Source organism: Prorops nasuta, unplaced genomic scaffold, assembly GCF_024137725.1.
Source record: "Prorops nasuta isolate Cenicafe-Biocafe unplaced genomic scaffold, Cenicafe_Pnas_1.2 PNAS00002, whole genome shotgun sequence".
Lineage (NCBI taxonomy): Eukaryota > Metazoa > Arthropoda > Insecta > Hymenoptera > Bethylidae > Prorops > Prorops nasuta.
The window spans coordinates 5,249,607-5,274,929 of record NW_027116799.1 but is presented as its reverse complement, the minus strand read 5'-3'; the positions used below and the strand labels follow the sequence as shown (position 1 = coordinate 5,274,929).

Here is a 25,323-nt window from a genome sequence, read left to right as displayed (position 1 = left end):
TAATTGCCAACATTCGAATAGGACTGCGAGTATGGTCGTGGGATATGTCATTATAGGGAATAATCATGCGTCTCTGGAAAAGGAGTGTTGGTATTCGTGGAATTTCCTGATGGACCAGCTTCGAAGGAATCATCTTAAGCATTCTCACGGTAAATCAGTGTTTCAGGACTGATGCGTATTATTATTATAAGCTGAGCTGCCTCCCTACAACCTATAAATTTCATTTCTGTTCACTGGAGTATCCTCTACTGCTACCTAAGGATTTTATAGGTACCTAATATATATATATACACAGTATTTTGCCTCGTGCCTTCTGGAGAATTTTCAGATTCCAGTGACGTTGTCTCTCGTAACGTGTGACACGTCGACCAAATGACTCTGAATAATCTTGATACATACATTGTTCGTATAATACTTATCTCTGTATATCACCAGCATTTCTGATTTGCATATATATATACCGAATTGCCCCTCGACACACTGTGTGGAAAATAAAAATCATTCGCGTAAACCTTCAATTAAGCATTATTCTTATACAGCATGCAATAATGAAAAAGCGTTGTACTGAAAGACGAAATCTTAGGTGTTGGAAATCTATCAGAGGTATATAGGTGTTTCGTCGGGAGAGATTCTAGCTCTCGTCTGTAATTTTTCATCATTATATATCTCGGCCTACCCATCCCCGGATCTCGGAATGACCATTATTTTCGAATCACCGAGTCGTTCCGACCCGTCATTTGGCTTTACCGTAAATTGATCTCACGTTAAAGGATCGCAATGTTGACTCTATCGTTTGGTAAAACAACGGAATTTTCTGTGCGCACGAATGTCAAGTATTTAGATGGATCGTGTCTCTAAAAAATCGATAACGAACACAATGAAGGAAAATTTATATATTTCGCTAAGGTCGTTGGTCGAGAATAGTGGTGTTTGGATTCGAAGCGAGCAATTTTCTGCTTTTCAAGAATATAATTTTCACGGAGGTACTGCTATATTTCCGAGATAAGACTACGGCTCTGTTGGCTCTCCCGGCAACACCCTACTCTCTCGTGTGAAATTACTTCGCTCCGCGGCTTACTCTTATCCCCCAATACCACCCTTTCTTACCGTGTATCCTCATTCAGGCCGGATCTCCCTGGAAATAAAGTAGGTACCTTTCCTATTTTCGCATCTGGAAAATTGCAATACTGCAGCAGCCAGGAGTTCTCCCGGCTGCGACCGCTATAAATCAAACTCTCGCGAGTCCCCTTCCACCTTGGCCAATTCCGTTGGAGCTGAGGAGTTCCTCATCACCGTGCTCCTTTTTCTGCATTATTATTATACAAGTAGATATATAACGATAGGGAGGACTGCATTAGATCAAGATTTCGGCTGCCGACTGAATCGACGTCCTACAGTCTGTGCTCATATATATACATATACATACCATATATATACCTATAGATGCATCGAGAGAGGTCCAGCGATTCGCGAGCATGGCCAGAAAAGGAACACCCTAATCGAGCGATGACACTGATTGCCTTATACAGGCTACGTAATTGTGGTCATTTCGCCAATCAGAGTCACCCTCTCGTGTTTGATTTCGCATTACTCACGTGCCTGTCAGCGTACATAACCACAGTTTGTTCCGTCAGGTGGGCAGAATCACCGGACCGGATACTGCCTTGTACCACGACAAGGCTTTGCGCATTTATATATATATATATATATATATATATGTATCCAATTATTATAATTGCGTCATTATTCCTCAGCGAGTGGGCCGTACCACGTCGCATGCGGTTAGCACGCCAGCGCGGAATAAAGGAAGACCCGCTCTGCTCTTGTGGGAACTAGCCGCGCTGGAGAATAAGCTAGTATACGCCTGCTCGCTTCTGAATCGTGACGCGAATAAACACTCCCATCTCCGAATATTTCTCAATTTCACTTGATATTTCCTACATGTAAGAGACACGATTCTGGCATAGGAATTACGCGCGCCACGCCGAAATGCGAAATTCCTCCTCGCATTCTCATTTCGCGACTGGCATCGTATAGGGAGATCATCCGATCAACCTGCCAACTTTTTCATATAAGAGCGAGCACGCGCCCCTTCTTCCTTTTATCGCTGACCCTGATCCGCTTTATTTCATCGTCGCCATCTTAAATTTCCGCGAGATTCCTGCCGCGTCACGACGAGCAACTTTCCTCTTTCTCGATGCAAATTGAATTCTTGATCCTCGGGCCCGGAACTTTGCCGTTGGAAGCTCCTTTGGGCGAACTTTAGCGGCGCACCTTTTCGCGGAGCTATGCACCGTTCGCCTTGACACGTCCTATTTTTACTTGCATTCGCCGTATACTATTTGGGAAGTGTTAAAATTTCAGCGTAAACCTCTCTTCTCCCCCCTACCTGCACCGTCTACCTCATAAAAGTTTTCTTGCAAAATTTTCACGGTAACATTCAGGATCTCTTCTCTATGGTAATAATAATAATAGTGATAATGCAAATGCAACGGTCTGATTAGATTAGCGTGGATTTTAAGGCAATTGCACACGGATCGTATTGAATTGGTTCTTTGTGATTTCAGGCAAATGGTGTCCACGCAGAGAATGGAGTTCGCCGCCAGACGCGCAAAGAGCAGCGAGCGACGCGGCGCGTCGTGGGGTCCTCTACTCCTCCGTCTTCCTCGGCAGCCCTGGTGAGTCACCTGAACAATCTCTTCTTCATTCACACAAAGCGTTTTTCTACCAACAGAGCATCAGTACAATTATCCAAAATTCAAACCACCACATTTCACATTTCACTTTTAATTTTTAGTATATTTAACAAAGTTCGCTTCAACTGTCTTTAATCTTTTTCATGTTTAGATGAAGTGTCCGCGCTCCTACTTGGGAAATTAGGTAAGAGCATGCGTCCTTGCTAGAAAAACGCTTTCTCATTAGTTTGCATATATTTCTCCCAGATTCCGTATTCGCCGACTGATAAACATCGTTACATAAATAGATTAGCGTGTCGCGCAGGCGCGCGATAAACAGACGAAAATTATCCTTAATTTATCAATGATTGTTAAACTGCCCTCGTAAATTTGGCAGAAAAGTCAATTGATCATAAATCACCGAGGCGGCCTCTTTTTGCAACGACCGACCGGCAAATTGTGCATGAGATTATGGATGAACGTAGACGGGGAAGGGATCGAGAAAGTACAGTTGCAAGCTCCTGCAAATCGAGCACACGCACAGTGGGAGGAGCGGATGGTTGGCGACATAAACAAGTTTTAATCGGGCTCGGGGCATTCGCTGTGTTGAATAAATATTGATATCGAGTGACAACCAATCAAAATTTGAGCTTATAAATAAGGCGCTTAAACCTTTTCTGATACGTTGTAGTAAACGTCAAGAACGATTTACACAACATCGAGGAGTAGGGGATTAAATTCATAGCCTTCCCCCTCCTACATGAAAACACATCGCTCTCCTTGTATTATCATCTTTCCTCTCATTCCTTTCCACATTTGTATGTACAAGTATTGCACAACACTGACTCTCCCCCCCCCCCTCCCTCCCTCTCGATGTATCTTAAAAATTATACGCTTCTCGTAGAACACTTCCCATGTTTTGTACAATGTTGTTAAAGAGAGATTAAAGACGAGAGATCAAGGTGTTCGCGTACTCGAACTTTACCAAGCGATGATTTTTTAACGAGTGCATGCTGTCCTACTCGATTCATTGCATCCACGAGGAAAAATATCAATTAGATGGAGAATGTCGTTTTTATCCAGGGATAGGAGCAAACAATGCCGATATTGCTTCGAGTGAGTTTTTGCGGTGATCGCGCATGCGTTGCTCTGTCCGTAGTCTGTAGTTTCTCGAGCATCTTCGTCTCTCTTGATCGTTTTCTGTCTGTTGATTCGCCGTCCCTCCGGCGCGGTTGGCGCGCGTCTGGCGTCGAGAGGGAAAGACGAGAGAGTGTGTGCGAGAGCACGCGGCTACGAGAGAAGGAAAATACAGAGGGAGAGAGAGAGAGAGAGGGGAGAGAGAGAAGAGAATCACCATGGCAACGAGGCGAGGCGGGAATGCGACGGTAACCATGGCAGCCACGGGTTCCTCTCTCAGTCTGACTCGTCTGTCCTCTCTTGCTCCTCGTTCTCCTCCTTTGGCGTCCTCTTCCTTCAAACCGACTTTGCCTGCCCGCGAATCGCGAGGAGGTGGAGCGCCAACGCTCTCTCTCTCTCTCTCTCTCTCTCTCTGCCTCACACACACATATACACACAGTATTCCTCTCTTCCCCTTTTTTCACTCTTTTCTTCGTTTCTTTTTCCACCTTTTTTATTCTCTCCTTTTCCCCTATTTTCTTTTGCCAACCACTCTACGCTCTACACTCCCTCTTTCCTCCAACATCCCGCTGTTTTTTCCGACTCTTTTCCTACCCAGAAAAAATTCACTAAAGTATAATTCAGCTATGGATTTTGATGAGATTTATATTTCGCGAATACCAAAATAACGCGAGGGCAAATGATTAAAACATTATTATTATTAGATTTTGTTTTTCGTAGACCAAAATAATTTGTAGTTGTCTAGTTAAATGATGCTTGGACATGTTAAATGTCGTAGAAAAATGATTGTATGGATATTTTCGCGCTTGGCTCTGAAAAGTCTAATTTTAAAATCTATTTAAAACATTATTTTTACTAGCAGTAACATTTTTCAACTACTGGGTGGTCCATAGCCAAAATTAAAATAACCAGTTTTTCTTGAAAATCGTAAAGAATTTTAAGCTCTGGTCTACTGACGGAAAAGTGGAGCTTCTCTGACCCACAGGATTAAGGGGACATGGACACAAATTAGATCAAGCCGCAAAACAAATACGATGAAATTCTCAAAGTCCTGCAATAGTGTGTACCAAGCCGGATCTCATTATGAAACCACCTATAAACGTATATGAAATCTTGTTATCGAAGAGGAAGAAAAATGGTCCGTTAGGATTTAACGTTAATCTTGGATTTGTGACAGTTTAGAAAATTTAGCGATATTATCAAAGTCTGTAAATTATATCGGAAAAACAATTTAGTTTTTTCGCGAGAGATATGGAGTTGGCGATATTGGAAAGGTATTCTACGATCGTGCCGTAGCATTCTAGCGGCTCGGAGGTAAGAGAGAGAGAGAGAGAGGCAGGACGAGGTGTGTGTGTGTGGGGTAGAGAGTGGAGAAATTCTCTCGGTTTGGTTTTTCGTGGGTCGCACATCACGCTGCCCCCGGACCGCGCATCCCGCAGCAAGCCAGTGTGCACCGGCACACGGCTCCCTTTTCCCTTTTCCGTGAGTGTAACGTAATGTAAGGGTTGCGCTCGCCTCTGTGTTAGGGGTGAGAGAGTTTAAAACCCCTCGGGGCTTGAGGTCCGTGCCGGTTAGATTTATCGGATGTTTTGGTTGGCGGCCATTGTTAGCTGCTCTCCTCCCTCCCTCCCTCTTTTTCGCCATTTCGCGCTTCAGTCAACGGCACAATCGTTGCGAGCGCGAATACCTGCTCTACCCATCCCATTTCGCATATCTAAATCTTTCAATTCTGCCAATTTTTCTTATTTATTATTATCAAGAGTTTTCGAATAAATGTACATCACAGGGATATATATATATATATAGACTCGTTGCAGGAAATTACGAATTTGAAAGGAGACGAGAATTTTAGGTTTAATTCGTTTAAAAGAGTAGCGGAAAAAGTTGTATTGATTGTTCGGTACAAGTTACACAACGACGCGAGGACAGAGATATAGGATGTGTGCAAGAGAGACAGCGGTCAGTAAAGAGGGCGGATGAATTCTCGTAGCCGCACGGGGCCACCTCCTGTTCTTCGATTAGCAGGAGACCGACCCGACCATGACCTCTCTCTTCTCTTCTCCCTGGTTCTCAACGTTTCGAGCCATAGGTGGAGAGAGAATCTTCTCTCTCCTCGCTTCCCTCGTGCTCCATCTCGCGGCACTGATTGGACGATCCATCACTGGGACCCCGTCTCTCTCTCGCCCTCTCATTCCGGAATCTGTCTGTCCTTCGTTTCCAACTTCACTCTTCTCGTTTCTTTCCCTTTTCTCCATCCCTCTCTCTCTCTCTCTCTCTCTCTCTCTCTCTTACACCCAAGCCCCACGCAGATCCGTGTCTTACGTATACCACAGTATGTACATTGCGCGCAGTACATATGTATAATTTTCAGGTATATACATACGCACTTACGTACGCGCGTTTGCCACGTCGTGCACACGTGCGTCCCTGTACGTGTGTTCATGCACGCGTACGCATCGAGTCGACCATCGCCCAAAGGGGCGGCCATTCCAGGGTGGGAGGGTAATAGGTTCCCATGGAGGCAGAAAACGCCTCGCCTCGCCGAAACTCCGCTGCAAAATTGCCAATCTACGACCAAAAGCCGTAGAAAAAAAAGAGCTAAACTTTTAAACTTTAACAATGAACAATTCTCTTTAAAAACTGCCCGTTATGCTCTATAAAAAATATATATTTGTATAATTGATTGGGAAACAAGGAAGATTGTCCGGTAGAAAAAATTCACGTAAAAATAGTGGTGTGTGTTCGTAGTTATGACTTTGGGTGAAGGAAGCGAGAGAAATGGGGAGGGAGGGGGGAGGGGGATGAGAGATAGAGGGATGACGTAGCGAAGGAACGCGATGCCGCGAGACAGGCGATGCGCGGGCCGTACGTAGCCTCGGTCCGTATTCATTAGTTCCTTATTCAAAGGCACGGAAATAGTTCCGGAGTTGCGCGGGGCACAAAGGCACAAAGCTGCTGCGCGGAACAATGAGAGATAGAGGGAGAGAAGCGCAGATTTCATGAAGCCCAAGATAGGCACAATGCTTTAGCTCCATACATACATACGTACACGTACACACTTATACGCAGGGTTCACTCTCGCGTCTCTCGCTCCGTTCCGTCTCTGTAATATTCATATATGTGTTGAGTATATTAATGCGCCAGGAGATATGTAAAGCTCGCGCCTCTAGCTGGCTGGCTGGCTGGTGGTGCTGGCGCTGCTGGTGCCGCCACCGCGCGCTGCAATATTAGTGAAATGTGTCTCGCGCCGTGCCCACGTGCGGCTCCGATATTAAACAGCAGCCGTCGTTGCATCTGCGCTCGCAAAATCCTGCACCAGCTATTCCTCCTCCCCCACCCCCCCCCCCCCCCCCCACATCCCGCTAGCTCTTTTCAACGTTTCTCCCTCGCATCCACTTTCCAGCGGAAATATTCTCTGCCCGAGAGCTCTCGAAATTTCGACCAACCCCGCGATCCCTCTTTCGTCCGAAGTAATGCGTCGCGAGTATTGCCAACCGACACGTAGGCGATATTTTTCGAAATATGAAACTTTCGCGCGGTAGTTCGTCATGCCAAGGATCCACCTTGTGCCGAACAGCTGCGCGTAATGGTCGCCGGGACCAGCGAACGACTCGCGCGATAACCCCGCTCGTCGTCGTACTTATCGGTCGCTACCGACTCTAGCTTTTATACAGGGCGAGAGAGAGAGAGAGAGGGAAAGAACATCGTGCAGGAACACTAGGATTCTGTTACAGCTGCTGGTGTGAAATTAAAGAGTTTTCAGTACTCTTAAGTGGTTGCTTCCACTTTTTAACAGCCTCCACACTTTTATCGACACTTTTCACTAATGAATTCCCTGTAAAATTTGTCCAAACGAGAGACGTACAGTACTACATATATACCGTTAGGATGGATCAGATAGCGGCGATATTGGAATAAGTAAGCGATCGCAAATCGACGGCAAACGCCACTGGATCGCGGCCAACTCCAGTGGTGCCAGTGAGCCAGCAAGAAAATCGCTTTATCGGCCGCGCGTCTTTACCGCCTCAAGCGCAATTTGATTTCTTTCAACGGGTAATAACTTCTCGGCGATGATCGTATCGCTGGTGGTTGCAATAAAATTCTTTCCATCTCAAGGCCATCTCGCACGTCGAGTTCCTTTCGCGAGGCGATGATAACCTCGCGGGATGGACTCTCAATCGGCAAAAGTCCCGAGCTTATATACACGTCTCTAACTGAGACTCGAGCGCGTCTAATCGGGTCTTGAGTGGCCGCTGGAGAGCCGAGTCATGGGATTCAGGAGTGGTGCGTTGGAGAAGAGAAAGAGGGGGGGGGGGGGAGAGCGTCTTTCATTATCTTTCTTCGATAGAGGACCTCTCGGACCTTCGTGAACCCGCAACGCCGCGCGGTAATTACGCCTGTACATAAATAAAGATAATTACAAAGAACGTCCGGAAGTTTTTTCTAATTACTTAAGTCGGATAATGGTCCGTCCAGCTTGCCGACTTTAATCCCGTACGGTTAATTATCCTTCGTCGAATAGCGTTTCTTTCACTCTATTACTCGGGCTAAACGAAACGTTCTTCGACGTTTACGGCACTAGCCGATGGTACACGCAAGTTTTTCCTAGATGCGCACAAAGAAATCATCGGCTTTAAATATATGGACGCGTGGAGTTAGGTTGGTGTAAAAAATGATTCGCCTTATATACAAGAAGCAGTAGCTGTGCAGTAGCACGCATGGCGGAAACAAAAGGAGGCCCGGTCCTCGACCGACCGCGGAATAATTAAAACGTGAAATTTGCACGAGGGGTCGATTCTTTCGGGTGCGTGTGTCATGGAGAGGGATAAGAGCCATTTCGGAGGGCAAGGGGATTCGGGAGAGCTATAGCCAGACGGAGGGAGGAAAAAAATCGTGCAAGAGGCGAACGCCGGTATAGCATATATATATATATATATGTGTGTGTGTGAAGGGAGGAGGAGGGGTATACAGCGGACGGAGTATGGTAGTAGAATAGGGCTCTTTCTCGGTGTGGAACGGTACAGTGCGGTACATTCGCTGGTACCGGTATATGGGCACACGCCAAGCTTCTCTTCCCATCCCCTGCGATACCCCGACAAACCCTCGCCAACTCCTCGTGCTGCTCCGCACGAAGTCTCCCAGCCTGCAGAGAGCGCCGGCAGCAGCACCCAACCCAGACCCTGCGCCTGTCAAACGCAGCCCGAATCTTCTTCTGTTCGTGACAGCCTGGAAATGAAGAGAGTGCCCCGCGTTGCGTATCCTACCGTTTCCTACGTAGCACTACATATATGTGTACGTGCTACGTACGCCGCGCACGCCAACCCCTACTCTATCGGTGCGTGCACGACAAACACATACACACACACACGCTCGTAAACGCAAACATCCCTTCGACCTTGCAAATCAGAGTCCCCTCCACCCGTAAACTTCCTCCTGGATCGTCATGATTATTTTTTCTGCCGCACCTGTGGCTACCATCCAACCCCTCCTCCTTCTCCCCCTCCCTTTCACTTTTATTTCGAGAGCGAATCTCGACTTTGGGTATATTGAAAAAAAAGTTTTGTTTATTTTGAAGAATCGGCTGAAAAATAACCAAGGGTTAATTTGGTCGAATGGCGAGTCTGTGATGTCGGTGGAATTGGGGAGGGGGGGGGGGGGGGGGGAGGAGGAGGGAGAATGAGAATCTTGTCTGACGCTGGAGGGATGCGTAGTGCCAGTCGCAGATACTGGAACGTTCAAGCGATTACGAAGCGATTTTCGAGCGGGATCATTAGCGCAATTATTATTGTGTAGGAGTACAATGAGTAAAGCGCCGTTCCCGAGTACAATGGGCGCCGAAGATGCTCGATAAAGAAAGAAAGGGTAGAGAAATGGCCATGAGGGAAAAGCGTGGAATATGAAAATGAGTGGACGTTTAAGACAAGCGCATTGAAAGAAATAGGAACACGATTTTTAATAGCTCCGCCGTGCCGTGCGATTTACGATGAGTCAGTGAGTTTAATACGAGGCTTTTATATATCAAAAATATATACGAGTGGAGAAAAATTAAAAAACATACGAGACTGCGTGTGATTTCTGCGATATGGTTTGGATATAAGCTGCGTACCTATACACACGAGAGGCCCCGTATATATCTGTACTCCGCATCATCAGCCCGATCTCTCTTGATTTCAATTTTTTTTCGCCTCCGCAGTCTTATTCGCTTATCCTTATATTTTAATCTCCCATCAGCATGGCGAGACGAGCGTTTTTCACGCGGCGCGTTCGTAAAACTACCAACGTATACCCTATCAGTCCAAGAATTACCGCGTCCATCCTGTTTCATTATTTAAACAGCTCCGTTTCCTTTTATGCTTTATCGCGAGATTATATTCCGCCGGAGCCGTTCCTTCTTCGTAATTGAGACATCGAGTTTCATCCTTCTTCCACGCGGCATGCGGATCCGTAGGAAAGGAGCCTCGTACAAATTATAATGGACTCCTTCTTCCCCCCCTCCCCCTCTATCTCTTTTTCAAACTAGCGGCTTGGCTTCTCTTATCTGCACGGCGGCTTGTTTCTCGCCCCGTCCTATTAGTTCAGCGTGTCTCAGGAATCTACAGCTGGATACCCTGGGCCGTGCAGCAACTGGCCGCGTGAGACCGGTGAAATACTGCGAGTCGATTTCAACACCTCGACATCGTTAATTAGCGGCCGGTCGTTCGACTTTTATTCCTCCGTTTAATTACAGTGCGCTGGCGCTCGCACGCGCGCGTGCGCGTGTACGCGACAAGAAGAAAAAGAGGATCTGTTGGAGCCGTGGCACACGCGGTCCCCGGCATTTTACTTGCCGGACGTGACACGGGGCGCACTCACGAGCAACACGCAGAGAACCTTCTATCGCCCGGTACCGTCTGCACTTTCGTACACACACGGCACATCTACTCCGTGTCCCCTCCCCCCTCTACCACTCTTCCTCTCTCCTACGCCATACCGCCTCCCTATATTCACGGTTCAGATCGTGTCGACGATTCGGTAACGAGGTCGTGCCTCGCATCGTCGAACCGCGCGTCGATCCCCAGCGTCTTTTCTTCCCGCGAACGATTGATAATCCTGCGTCTAATTAACCCCCATAAAAGCGGCTCACCCGTAAATTTCCACTTTTTTCTCTCCACAGATCGGAAATCACGGATAATCCGCACTATTTTAGAGCTTCCGTACAATCAATGTTCCGTCGTCTCGAACATTTATGTGTGTGTGTGTGTGTGTGTTTGAAAAAAGGGGGATAGGAGAGTAGTTTCGACTGTGTTGAGGTTAAGTGAGAAGCCATTAGAGATCGCGCGATAAATTCTCGTTGTAAAAGCTCGTGTATTCCTTCCACGGTAGGTGTAGGAGGAACGCTGGAGTGCACTCTGGCGTGTTTGTTTTCGTTCCATGATTGAAGTCCGAGACACCGCGGAGGGTCCGCGGTATAGGTCAATGGGAAACTAATTGCCGGCGTTTGACGAGTCGGGGCGGCGGCAGGGAGTCTCGAGGGTGGTTGAGAAGTCGAACACTCGACGTGAAGGACGTTGAAGAGGCACCACAACAGATTGCCACCACCGGAGAAACAATGCGAACCTTCGAGCTCTCCCTCGACGCCCCACAGAACAGGATAGGGCACCGGCCTCTTTCAAAACACACTACGCGTAACCACCACGCACACACGTACACACGTGCATGCACGCACTCCCTTGCAATCTCTCGCGAGGTTCGAAATTCCCCGCGGGATTCGATTCCACGCACGAAAAAACAGCAGGAACGACTCGCGTGCGCTCCCATCGTCTCCCTCGACAATTTTTCCTCCGTTACCTCAATCGGCCTCTCGTGCGAGGTCCGAAGCCACATTCCTCCCAAGTTCGCGAAAAATTTACGAGAAGTTGCCTTTTTGCGCCACTTTTTCCCCCGAATTCCTGCGTTGTTTCACAGTGGACGACGTGGTACCGAGCTTGACAAAAACTTCGAGGATCCGTGTTGTCCTTGTTGTACCAATAAGCGCTCGTTTTTCTCCTCCTTGCTTCATGCACGGTGCACTCGTTTCAGGTCTTCGGATGAGATGCGTTTAAATTGCACGATTCAAAATTGCCCGGGGCTGAGGCGAACTTTGGCGGAGTCTGCGAGCATCGATATCATGTATTTATTATAATGCGGACCGGGGGCACGGCACGATGGTGCTGCAGTTGTTCGACGGGCAGCGAAGAATGCTGATTGGAGGCAGGGGATAATCAATTTATCACTGCAGGTGCCTTCGCGCATTTACATATTCGACGACGACGACATCGACCACGTATACATGTATACCAGCTTGTACCTGTGATATGTACGCCTCTCGGTGGAAATAGCCTCCATTAACACGCGGCTCGCTCCTTTTTTCCCTCGATCCACCAGCTTTCTCGACGAAAGTAATTTTGCAAAATGGACTGATTGCTCTGGGGCGTGAAGGGTTATGAAGGTTTTCTTCGGGATTGGACGGGAGTGCGGTGCTTGCATCGTAATTGCGGCGCGCGGAATCAATCGGCCCTCGATATAACCGTGACCACGGACAACGGGATCGAGGTGGTTGGCACGAAGGTCACACCGTATCTGTCTCTCCAAGTACGCCATAAAATGGGCGCTAATACGAGCGTAATCTGAGCGCGCCTGATTTACGAGGACGTACGATCGTTCGTCCACGCGCCACTAGTCCCTCCCCCCCTCGAGTAACTCGACCTACTTATTATATAGCTGGTTCCTGTTTTATATTACACCATAGAGGGTATATCAGTAACACTAGACTAAATTTTAAGGAGTTACAAAGGAAGTCTAGAAAAAAAGGACTTTTATTAACAAACCTTTTTGCGTGAAACTTAATTGTCAGCGAATTATTGATACACACTTCTTTTAAGAGACGTATTTATTCTCATTTTATACTCTTCCAATAGATCTCAAGATATGTATAGACGTAAAAGTTGTTATATTTTTTAAAACTTTTGCCGCAGCTTATAAAACGTTATAAAATTAGAACCTCTATCACAACAAAGACGTTATACTATTCGAGGGAAGTACTCGACAGTGCAAATCGAGCGAAATTTTTCCACTTATCGATAAATGTATCTTTAAAGTTTTTGAAGATATGAAAAAAATTGATAGAAAAAAAAATTCTTCCCGCTGTTATTCTTGCACGACCACTTAAAGTATAGCCCGGTTTCACTAAAACACCCTATATATATATATATATAACGACTCATCTGTCTTCCCTGCTGCCGCGTCTTTTCACTCATCAGTGTTTTTCGTAGAGTTTTTTTAGAGCTCAGTAAAAAAATTAATTGGCTCGATATCGCGCGACACTTGTACGGTAGGAGCGATACGACAGAGTTCTTCGACTTACAGCGTGAAAGTATCGATAACCCATTTCTATTTGGAGCTCTTGGCTTTGGATCTTCTTCGTTTTCCAGCTTCGATCATGGAATCGGTAGTAAAATAATCGTAAAGCTACGAAACGACTCCCACACAATTTGACTTTGCAGCGCTTTATACTACGGGCTACACCTACACTTGTTCCTGCATCTGCATATCGGTTCGCGCGCGACACTATCCTCCCTTTGTCTCGCATTACTCACCTCCTCTGCCGAGCATTTTTTTCTCTCGCACGACCTGTTTCGGCTTCTCCCGAGATTGCAACGAGTTCCACCAACCGTACGTCGCACGCCATAAGGCTCAGCTTTACGATCCTCCTCAACTCGATATCACGCTCTATCTTGCCGACCCCCCGATTTCCTAGACTCCCTCCTCTCCTATCTGCGCTTGAAATTTTTCAACAAAATGCGCCGCTAACACTTTTGTCACGCCACATTAACTATATGACATCTTTACGGCATAACCTTATGTACTTTTAATTTACTACTCTCAATCCCGTTTTAACGTTCGAGTAATCTTACAGCTCTTCATAAAATGATAAAAACCCTGTAAAATACTGCTGGGTCTTGTGTCCTTCCTTTTACTCCACCTCTCTCTCTCTCTCTCGATCTCTACGCGCTGAGATCGAGAGATATGGTTGGTAAAATTACCGCGCGATTGAGATTGGACTGGGAAATGGGCAGAGAAGAAAGGAAGAGAATTTGGTAGGTAGAGTCGTATAGCCGCATTCGTCGTCGCTTTGATCGCAGCTGTCGCTGTTTTGTCTCAGCTATTCTCCCTCCATTCCCTTTCACTCGCGTCGTTATTGCCGTCTCTCTCGAAAATGCTATTCCGAATGCCGTGCTCTCTTGTCGCTATTTTGGTTCCGTTAAAAATGCATCCATCGAGTCACGTCAACGCGCCATTCTCCGTCGCGTCGTCGACTTTCCTCCCAACGAGGAAATTTCACACCAGTCGATTCTCTACATATATATATATATATATATATATATATATACGTGCATATATGTATATATATATAACACGACAATTACGCTCGCATTTTTATTTAACCATCGCGATAACTCCTCTAATTATATTGGCCCTGAATTGATTCCCTGGTAAAAATATGGCCTCCCCTCGCGCGGGACTCTTTGTACAGTTGCGATTTCGGAGTTATTCGTGAAACGCAAAAAGAAGGAGAAACATACTAGCCGGCCACTTGTGAATGTTAAGTATCCACGGCTCATCCGTTGCTGGTTTCTTCCATCTTCCCTTTTGAAAAGCCGCAGTCCTTTATGCATGCTTGTGCGAGCATGCTTGCACCGGGGAGACCGTGGGAGGGGGATGATAGGTGTGAGTGAGCGAGACGGGTGGTAGGGGGAGGTAGAAGGTCGATGGTTGGACGAAGACGTCCATAACGGACGGCGAGCCGATCGGATTGAGACGGAGAGCAGAGATACGTTGCCCGGGGTTAGACGCACATAAGATGGAGTCTGGTTTGATGGAATGCTGCCTCCATCCCAGCCCTCCTGCACTCCCTACCTCGCCCATCCTCCACCCTCGGGTCGTCGCCACCTCCCGCGCTCCCACCATGCAACTTCAACGGCCCTACGTGTAAATCCCTGGAGATTCTTTCTCCTTGCCTCTACGCAAGACCTCCCGCAAAAATCCATTTATCCCTACACCTCCAACTTAATGCCTCCCAGAAAGATTCTTACTCCAACGATCCATAGCGCACTCCTTCCAATCGTTCCTGTAATTTTTAAACGATGCGGTAATAAGCCAAGGTACATATTTACGTATGTACATTAGGAATCGGGTAACAATAAGTTGCACGGGCCAAAACGAAGAGCGACTCTATGCTTCGATGTAAGAGATCTGGTTTATCGATGTCTGGTCAGCAGAAATGAGTCACGTGAGCGGTGAACGCCGGCTGTGGAGTTGGTGACTAACAGAAACCGCGCGAGAAGCATTGTTCGATAAAAGCCAGGGCCACCAGATAAAAGATACGGAAGAGATAAACGCTCTCCGGATGATGTATCGCTGGTGATGCTTCGTTGCGCTAGTTGATCGTAAGTAACCGCGCTGTACTCTCGGATTCGGACTGTTTTTCGACCTTATGGACGAGGTCTAAGTACATATATCTGTAAAAGTAAATATCTATGTATAAAAGTACAGTCAACAGATAACGTAGTAATAGTGTGTGACATAAAAATCAAAATCTGTTTAATTCCTTTTTGCTACTTCGAGTATTTGACGAGCGGTATCATGCTGTAAAGACAGTGTGTATAATTTAATAAAAAATACGGGACTTTTAGAGAATTAAGATATCCTAATGATATATTAAATGATTAATCAGTTGCAAGTTAAGCACAAATGGTAATAACAGCAACGTCTGATCCTCCGAACTGCGTCCAGATTCTGAATAGATTGTTACTTTATCGATAGAAATAATTATTTTTTGTTATTTCAACTACGGTACACTAATACATCAGTCGGCACCAATCGAGCGATCCTTTTCCAGAGTTTCCCGTAAAATCTCAGATTACCGTCACTCAAAGGATAATCCTTCGCGAGCGCGTCACGACAATAACGATTATCGAGTTCCAGGAAGTAATTTGGACGAATACGCCGATCCATGCTATGACGTAACTCCTCTTATTGGATTATTGGCGCGCGGAGGAATCGGGCAGGCAGGAGTGGCGAGGAATCTAATTCACTTTGGGGCGAGAGCTGGATTCTTAAATTATTCCCACGTGTTTCGTGAGAGACATTCGTCAGCCGTCGGTTCCTAGGATCGCGGTCGACCTTTTCTGTTTTCAACAAACTTTCCGAGAGAGAGAGAGAGAGAGAGAGAGAGAGAGATCCCTGACATTTCGGTATACGGTCACGCCCCCTTAACGCAGCCTTGGCCCACGGGGATGTAAGTCAGCGGAACACTTAAGCGGAGTTGGCCGCAACGAAACACTGTATAAGGTGGTGCATCCAAAAACTACCGGCTCTCTCCCTCACTTCCCATTTTTCCGTCCCACAATCTTCCTTCATTCTTCCAGCACTCTAATATCTTATACTCCACCACTCTCTTAGATGCTGGCTAAGGATAAAAACTTTGGTCAAACTTATTCAGACCTATCGACCCATCGCTCCTTTATAGAATATGTCGTCGCTCTAAACGCTTTATGAATTATTACCGCTCGAAAGCTCCGAAGATGTTTATTTTACAACAACGAAATCATTACACGCATCCACTTAATAAAAAGTTGGCGGGCAAATTTTCAATCGATTACGGGATAAAAATAGAGCATCGATTTAGCTGCTATATTTGCACACAGTGGACGAGTTGATTTCGATCGTGATTTGCCGGGCGTCGAATTTGTCGTCACGTGTTTTATCGTAGAATAAAATTGGTATAGGAGCATCGAGGGAAGGGGGGACGCGTAATAAAACGGACGCGTTAAACGCGTCACTCAATGTCACGGATAGATGCTGGCGCTGAGTGTGCAGCACCACCAATTGGAATCTAGCCGCAATGATGCAGTACGTCGGAGTTTCGTTGCGTCCGCGATCGGCGTTGGAAAAGAAAAAAAGAGAAGAGAGAGAGAGAGAGAGAGAGAGAGAGAGAGGAAGAATAGAGGAGGGAAAAAATTAAGGGCCGTCAAACGCCAAGCTTCTTATCTAGAGGAGAGAATCATCGGGTGTGAGAAAAATATTCTTACTTCGAAGACTAATCTCCCATTGAGGATGATGGCGTTTGAGAAAAGGGCCATTTTCACGTCGCTTAGAACGGTGGCTTCGATGTCGAGATAAGATCGTTCTGGGCCCGGAGTTGTGGGGCCGGGCGGACTCGGCAAACGAGCGGTCCTTCCTTTCGTACGGCAACCCACCCACGCCATCGGTGCCCCAAACGAGTTCCAGTTGATCCGGGCCAGAGAGCTCGCCTAATATCGTCCGGTCGAATCCCCTAATGGCGTTGTGCCGAAACATACCGCCTCGAGCCGAGACGAGGAGAGAGAGAGAGAGAGAGAGAGGGAGAAGAGAACGAGAGGATGATGAGAGAAAAAAGAAGATGGCGATAGGGTGGATGGGAAGGAGAGGAACGAGGAAAGAGATAGCGGAACCGGTCGAACGACGCTGACGGGCCAGCATGAATAATGTCGACTCATTATTCTTCGAGGGATTTATCAGGTCGGTACCGATAACGCGCTCTTTTCGTTCGGTCGTTCCGTCCGGGAGATGCGCCCGGAGATAGGTATGCATTTATGCACGAACCTATAGTATAGGGTGTAAGCCACCCTTTTCCTTCCCTTCCCCTCCACTCCCTCGAACCTCAGCTATATAGTCACACGGCTCATCCCTACCATATCCTTATATTCAGGATAATCTCTCCTTCGCGAATCGTAACTCGATGCTCCCACTCCGCAATAATAATAATATTTGACCTCTGTAGGCCGCAAATATTCGAAGAAAAGTGTACCGCGAGGCAACCTTGATAAATTTGAGTGGGGTGCTAACAGGCCCTCGTGAGTAATGGGTCCCCGCGTACTCTGAAACGCGCGTTGAAAGTGGCGCACAAAGCGGCTCGTGCAATATCGCGCCTCGTCTCGTTGGGATAGGATATAGAGGGCATAGCGAGCTGTCGCCAGTTTTCTGGCTCATTACTGCCCACCGGCGCCCATTTCTCTTTCGCTGCTAAGAACCAGCGCACTATTGGTCACGTTCCACGTTTACGCGAGGCCCATACACTGCCGCGCGCGCTACGCAGATTTTCTTCTTGCTCCGTTTTTGCTCGACCTTTGATAGATCACCGGCGTTACCCGGCTTGCCACTCGCAACTCCCCTAGATATCACTGTACGTCGCGCGAGTAACGCAATTATATCCTTCCAAGATCTCAGTGACTTGAAATAATAAAAACAATAAAAAAAAAAATAAAGGAAAATCTTTACCGATTAACTTGCGTATTTATTAAGGTTGCAGCAACTTTGAAGAAAATCCCGGAGGCTTTGTTGTATATTTTTGGATTTCCCATGGAATTCCTGTGTGGATTAGAGGGAGATGGAAGGGATGCATGGGATGCATTAGTGAAAGTTGAAACGCGTCGCGACGCCGCACACGGTGACAAAAAGTAAACGTAGCCAGGACCCCGCTGAGGGTTTACTAATTTCAGTCCGAAAGCCGATATGAGCGAGTCTTCGGGACACGTGCTCGTCACATGTCTCGACGGCTCCACTCGTCAGCGACGACAACGACGAAGACGACTACGAAAACGACGTTTTAGCCTCGGCACGTTTCCATTAACGCTTTTATATTTCCACGCCTTACGACGTACGGTCACTCCCGTTCCACCAATGGTCACTTTTAATGGCGCTTCCGCCGCGGTTAATCCTCTTATTGGACTCGGAACAGTACAACGCGAGACTTTATTGCATATCCTTAAAAGTCAACGTTGATCACTTTTATTCCAGAACTCGATTCCTTTATTCAAGTACTACGTACGTTACCGTAGATCAATTAACACGAAATCCCACATCCTACCAGTGAAATGTATATAGTGTATCCTTGGTAAACCATTCTAGCAGACCTTGATGGAAGTTTATTTTTAGAGGCACGAAAGAAAGAGACCGAGAAGGAGGATCATTATTAACTTGCCACTGGCAAATTGTATTCGGAAGGTACGTTCGATTGAACACGGGCCAAAGATTTTGACGGGCGAGAGTTAGGAGCAAAAAGTGTGCAAGGCGGACTCGTAAAGTGACGTGTGACATTCGTCACCATGTTACGCGAACATGTGCGCTGAGTGGCCGTCTTCCGGCGGTGTCAGTAACAGATTTTGTAGCTGCGCGTATGACAGGTTAACGCGTGTATCATTTACCGTCTAATACTGCTACACTTGTTCTCAATATCCGGCCGTTCCAAGTTAACAATCCACTTTCTCCGATCTATCGTGTGCGCGATCGTTTAAGCTTATACAGGAAATGTATAGGCTTGGATATTATTAATGGTCGCAGGGAAATGCAAAACGTTGATGTTCGATAACCGGGTTCTATATATATGTACTATATATATGTATATACACATACATATAGCAATATGTATAGGTGGTATATCCTTGGTAGCCGGGAACGCCCAATGAATCCTAATGCCTTCTTCCGCGTTAGATGCGGACGGAAGACACGCTCATGCTGCTAGTGCAAGTACGTGTTGTACTGCTATGGCGTAATTGATATATCCATATACGACGAGGCACCTATGATCTCCTCGGGGCGGTCGAGTCGGGACCGATTTATCTGTATTCATAGGTCGTACGGCATAAAATACACTCGGCATGTCCATGAATCAGATAACTGTCACAGTCGCTCCAGCGATGTCTCAATCAAGCGGCTGGCTCCGCTTGCTTGGCCGTGCGCGCTCCGCGAGTCCACTCGACTCCCTGTCAAGCTTCTCGGCCAAAGGAGAGGGCCAGCCTATATTCTGCGTCGTGCTTTATTTATCCTCGTAATCCCGATGCGAATCCTATTCCTCCGCGCTCGCCTCTCTTTCGAGTTGCAGAAGAACTCCTTCCAACCTATATCGATGCAAAAATATATTTTTCCATATAACTCGGTCATTTATTGGCAGAGACCTCGACGGGCCGCTCTTCGCGACTCCGCTCGTATATAAATTCCAAGCCAACAATACTCGAGCAGAAGCCAAAATTGAAACCGTTGATGGACGACGTCAGGTGTCGAAATCCTGCGTCGATCTTCGTGACGCAGCTATTTTTCGCAGCTCGAAGTAGAGTAAACAATGGAGAAACGAGACTCGTATCTATATAGCACACACGGACCGAGAGCGACATTCCTCGAGATTCTATCATAACAATAACATCGAATACCGATGGTGACTTTGGAGGTTCCGGAGGGAGGGAACAGCTCGATAATCCGCATAGCTACAAATGCCTCATCTCTCCGCGCACGCACCCTATTCCATCTACACCGAAAGATCTCTCAGGTATATCTCGATGAATATCTTTCTCCGAAGGGGTCTGCGCTTCAGAATCGCAAAGAAATACTATATATATATATATATATATATATATATATATATATATACATATATCCTCTCCTTAATCGATTCTGATATTCTTCCTTAGGGAGTGACCTTTTGTTTATTTTGCCTAAAAATAAGGAGGGCGTGTGGATCGTAGTGTTTGCTTTGGGAAGGAGAAAGATGGATCTTTGGCGGAGCCAGTGCTGGTGGCTTAGCATGTGTTTAAGTTATCCTCGTCTCGTACGGCTCATTTGCAGGACAAACTCTGCCGCTTCGTAACTGGTTCCACCAGAGCAAAGAGACTTCCTTCGGGAGAAGCTACCTCCTCTCTCTCTCTCTCTCTCTCCCTCTCAGCCACAATCGCCAATTAATCTCACGCTTAAGCAGATCCTCGAATTAAGCGTGGTCACGCTTTTCTGGAAATGGACCGTGCGATCTTTAGCCAGGAGCGGGAGGTGACGTTGAAAAAGTGTTTGAAGACGGGAGTCGCGCGGCGCGAGCGGAGCTTCACCGACGAAAATAGTTTCTGGAATTGCCGAAGAGGCTCGGCTAACCTCGACATGCTCGTGCACAGTCTAGCTGACGTTAGAATGCGTGTTTTGGTTCATTGACCCCTCCCACGATCTTCGACCATGCGAAAACATTACACCCGTCCTCTTATACATATATACTTCTATATAGAAAATATATATTTGTACTCGACTCGAGTTGCCTTTGATAATTTCTAACACAGAGCTGAACTTTGATTCTGCACACTTTGCAGTATGGATCTATCATTATATATATATATAGGTATAAAAGAGAAATCTATCCGATTGCCAAACGATCGTCGAACGTTTTCTTCTCGAATTAGTCTCTCGTAGGAGATCTGCAAGAGAGCTTTCGATACGATAAATGTTTCTTGGTAGCGATCAGGAACCGGTTACTCGGACATCTCTCCTGCACTTTCATCACGACTGTTATTGGTCACTCTTCCCATACACTCCCGGAAGAGATTCAAGATTGGTCGTTCGCGATTCCAGGTCGATCGCTCAATGTCGTGCTTCTGGCTTTTCCTATCCGAATGATAATCATTCGCAAACGTATTCTATATCGTCACCCCTCAGTTTCCAAATCTCTTTAGTCCTTACTCTCGTAATTTCACGTAACCTCTGCAACTATCACGTTTTGAAAGCACTCTTTCAATTTTGACTATACACACTGCATAGTCTACCGCCTTATTAATGAATCTATTAGCGAGGAAATTTAGTTTTCCCGAACACTTCTTCAGCGCATCCATTAGGAATATTTCTAATTTAAGTCGACCACAGCTATAGCATCGGTGGGATTAAAGAGCTGACTGGGGAGAATTTCGTAAATATCATAAAGTTTTAGTGGGTTCGGAGTGCCGTGACCGTGAAACGTGATACGCGAGGAGGCGTGTGTAGAATGCTTTTTTCCCTCCTTCCCGCTGATGCTCGTAGTCGTGTTTGGCGCGTGGCGTCCTGGTGTGGCGGCAAATAAATGTCTCGGTATCCGGTGCGCGTTCTCCTATACCTATACACATATTACAGAGAGAAAGAGAGAGAGAGAGAGAGTTGCAAGCAGAGCGAGAGATAGATGGATGAGGCGCTTGGAGGGGAGCTAGGCCGAAGCTTCGATGGGATGAGAATAAGGAGTTTATTTTTGGCGGCCATATGCGTGGTTATTTCGACAGTGTTGCTCGGTCACCCTAAATACAGCCTGGAGCCTCGTCCCCGAGGAAGACGTCTCGGCCTGTCGCGATCGAGTTCCTCAATTTGCGGATGCGACCATCCCCAGCCAGTAGCCCCTTCTTCCGGCCAGTACCACTTGTATACATTAACCAATCATTCCTCTCTACCGAAATAACTTGAGATTCTCTCCACTAAATCTCCCACGTACCGCACACGTACGCTACTAATTTAAAATCGTCCACTCTCGTATACGTGATAAAACTTCATTCCCCGCATGATATATAACCATCCAATATGCGGCAAATAATTTAGCATAGAACGGAGTGCGAATCGGAGCGTGGATGATAATCATGCAGGGAAACATTGTTGTATAAATTGGCTTGTGCGTTGTGCACGTATATAAACCGAGTGTTTTCAATGTTCGCGGGACGAGTGGGGTGCGCGGTTCTCTGAAAATAGCAGATCGTCAGGCTTTCGTGAGAGTTCGCTTATATTCCCGATTCCATCCGCTAAGTATAGAAGCGACAGCTCGGGAAAGGAAGCAGCGCATCGCAAGAGTCTCGCGTAGCTCGCACCGTCGATTTCGCGAAGGCAAGAATCACGGACCACCGAGCTCGAGCCTGGCATAAACGTATAATTGGCCGCGCTTAAATCTCTATAACGCCGCAGTAAAAATGCGAGACGTAAATCAAGAGTGGAACGATATGTCCCTTCCCCCGAAGCGTCCCGTTGTAATCGCTTTCATACCGCGAGAGCAAAACTCGTAAAAAAGAGCCACCCGGTTGAATCGACCCCCACTTTGCGTTTCTGCCAGAGCCGAGCGAGCGGGATTCTCTCCTATAACGTAAGCGCCATGGAAAAACCTTGAAGACTCGAGCTATATATACAATACAATTTTCAATATATATATATATATATATATATATATATATGCGTAAGCCGGATACAACGGAGTCGCTTGTCATTTGATACGAAGCGACGTGGTGGATTGTTTGTTCCCGGCTGATCGATGCGTGGAAGAGAGGTGAGATAAAATATGTGTTTGACGAGAGTGGATATAGATCAGGTCGTATAGTCACAATCGATATATAGCGAGTGGAAAAGGACACGCGGGCAAGTGGAAGGAAGAATGCGAGAAGCAGAGTGGGCGCTATATCGATATATATGTTTGTCGTTTCGACGGTATAAACCAACGTACACAGCTTGGCTGTATCTAGGAGCTATACAGCGAACGTAGGTAGGCGTCGCACACGCGGCGAGTTGTAGGAAGAGCGACTTCGGGGGACGCAGGATTACGCGCATACGCGCCAGTAACGTCGATATATGTCGGTCCGGTACGGCTCGTACGCTACATTAACCCGATTCGCCGAGTAAATTAACTGCAATCAGAGGGACGCTCCTGGCTGGCCATTCCGTTATTCGGCCGACCGCTTTCCCCGAGACCGCTCTATTCGCTCGCTAAACTTGCTCCGCTCGTTCGCCATTAGATCCAACCAGCGGAGGACGCAGCCTCGTTTTTGTCGTTGGCCCCGAACTCTCATCTTGCCTCGCGCGAAAACCCACCGGAAGAAACTGCCTCGATAGCCTCGTTGGCGAAATTCGTTCGATAATCGACTATATATGGGCACTTCGATTTGATTCCGCATGTAGATGTCTATATATATATATATATATAGATACGGATGTACTTTGAAACAGAGGCTTTATGAGCTTTGCGTTGAAAATGAAAGCCAGGGTGGATTTATTCGGGGAAGGTTTGCTTCGAATAAAACGAAAAGGTACGGATGAGGAGAAGCTTTAGTCTATAGTTGTGAAAAGAGGGAGGGAGCTAGAGCAATCGTCGATTTCCATCGATCTCCCGCCGTTCCGGTCCGTCCGTTCGTAGGACGAACAAATTTTTCGTCCCTCTCAGGCCGAAGGGACCCCTCGGCCGATCGCCTCGACGAATTCAAAGTTAATCTTGGCCACGAGACCGTTCCAGGGGAGTGGGAGAGTCAGCCCCGGGCGACCTGTCATCGTGAACCCCCTGGGAGAGCCGAGCTCACCCTGATCTCTCTGTTACGATAGAACCTTGGGAACGGCAGCCTTGGCTCAGCCGATAAGGCTCGGTCATTTATAATCCGCAAGCAGTAAGTGGCGCAAGCCTCTCTTTTCCGTTTGATTGAGAAAAGCGTATATATAGGGAACCTTTCTCCTCTCTCTCTCTCTCTCTCTCTCTCCCTCTCCCTCTCGTGCGTTTTATTTTGAGGCAAATGGAAAAACGAGAAAAAAACTTGCGCGTGTCGAAAGTGAAGGAAAAAATACCATAAGAGTCAGACAACAGTGTTGAGATTTATTTTTGAGTTATTGCCTCTTTTCAACAGCTAATATAATAAATTGGAAATAAACCTCTACTGAATTCCTGGCCAATTCGGCCAGTATAGCTCATCGTGGAGCGAATATATATATATATATATATATATATATAAGGAGAGTGGAAACGCGTTAATTTATAAAAATGATATTTCATTGTAGATGGAAGCACGACCATAAGCTGTCTTAATATTACTCATTACCTTTTTGCTTCTGGAGTCCCCAGCGAGCAGGAGTTGTGCGCAATTAAAAAGCTAAGATTGATAAATGACGGGGAATTAATGCACGAGCTTGGAGAGATTGTGGGGAGAGGCGAGGTAGGGGAGTAGAGAGCGTTGCACGCAGGGGATGATCGAGAGAGAGAGAGAGAGAGTCAGGGTTCCTGGTGATTGCGGGTGGCTTAATGGTGTTTGTATGCATGGGAATCGACTCGGAGGGTGGGTCTGTCTGTTATCGCCACCATCCAATGGACCGAAAATCGAAGGATGTATGCAAAATCTTATTGCGCGTGGTAATCCATATACCATATCGAATCGCAAATTCTCGCAAAACGCAGACCAATAAATGGATTAATTTATTTATCATCTTTATCTTTTTGTTACAGGCGATGCAAGTAATGCGAGTATCGGCAGTGGCGAAGGAACGGGCGAGGAAGACGACGATTCGTCGGGCAAGAAGAATCAGAAGAAAAGAGGAATATTTCCCAAGGTCGCGACTAACATCCTCAGGGCGTGGCTCTTTCAACATCTCACGGTAAATATCCATGTTCATTCATCAACGCGCGTAAAACATCATCCTAGAGATATAGGACTACCTTGAAAGAGCGCTGCTTTAATCGACGATGACGATGATTATCTTGGACGCTTCCCAATCCCTTTATATATAGCTATATTCTAATCAATTAATTTCGATAATGGCACTTGGAACTTTACAAACGCTTCTTTCACCCCTCGTTATTTTAATGCGCGTGTCTCGAAGTGGAGATTAGATGCTTTCTCGAGAAATTGGTTGATCAGGAATTCCACGCTATAAATAATGGAAAAAT

General features: G+C 46.6%; 1 protein-coding gene across 1 annotated transcript in view; it reads left to right on the top strand.

Annotated features, from left to right (window-relative positions):
* Positions 1 to 25,323, top strand: part of hth (homothorax) — a 330,111-nt gene that overhangs the window by 168,601 nt on the left and 136,187 nt on the right. Inside the window, exons 9-11 of the mRNA XM_066743762.1 lie at positions 2,568 to 2,678; positions 2,848 to 2,880; positions 24,883 to 25,031. Coding sequence (XP_066599859.1) covers positions 2,568 to 2,678; positions 2,848 to 2,880; positions 24,883 to 25,031 — 293 coding nt within the window. The remainder of the gene's footprint in view (positions 1 to 2,567; positions 2,679 to 2,847; positions 2,881 to 24,882; positions 25,032 to 25,323) is intronic.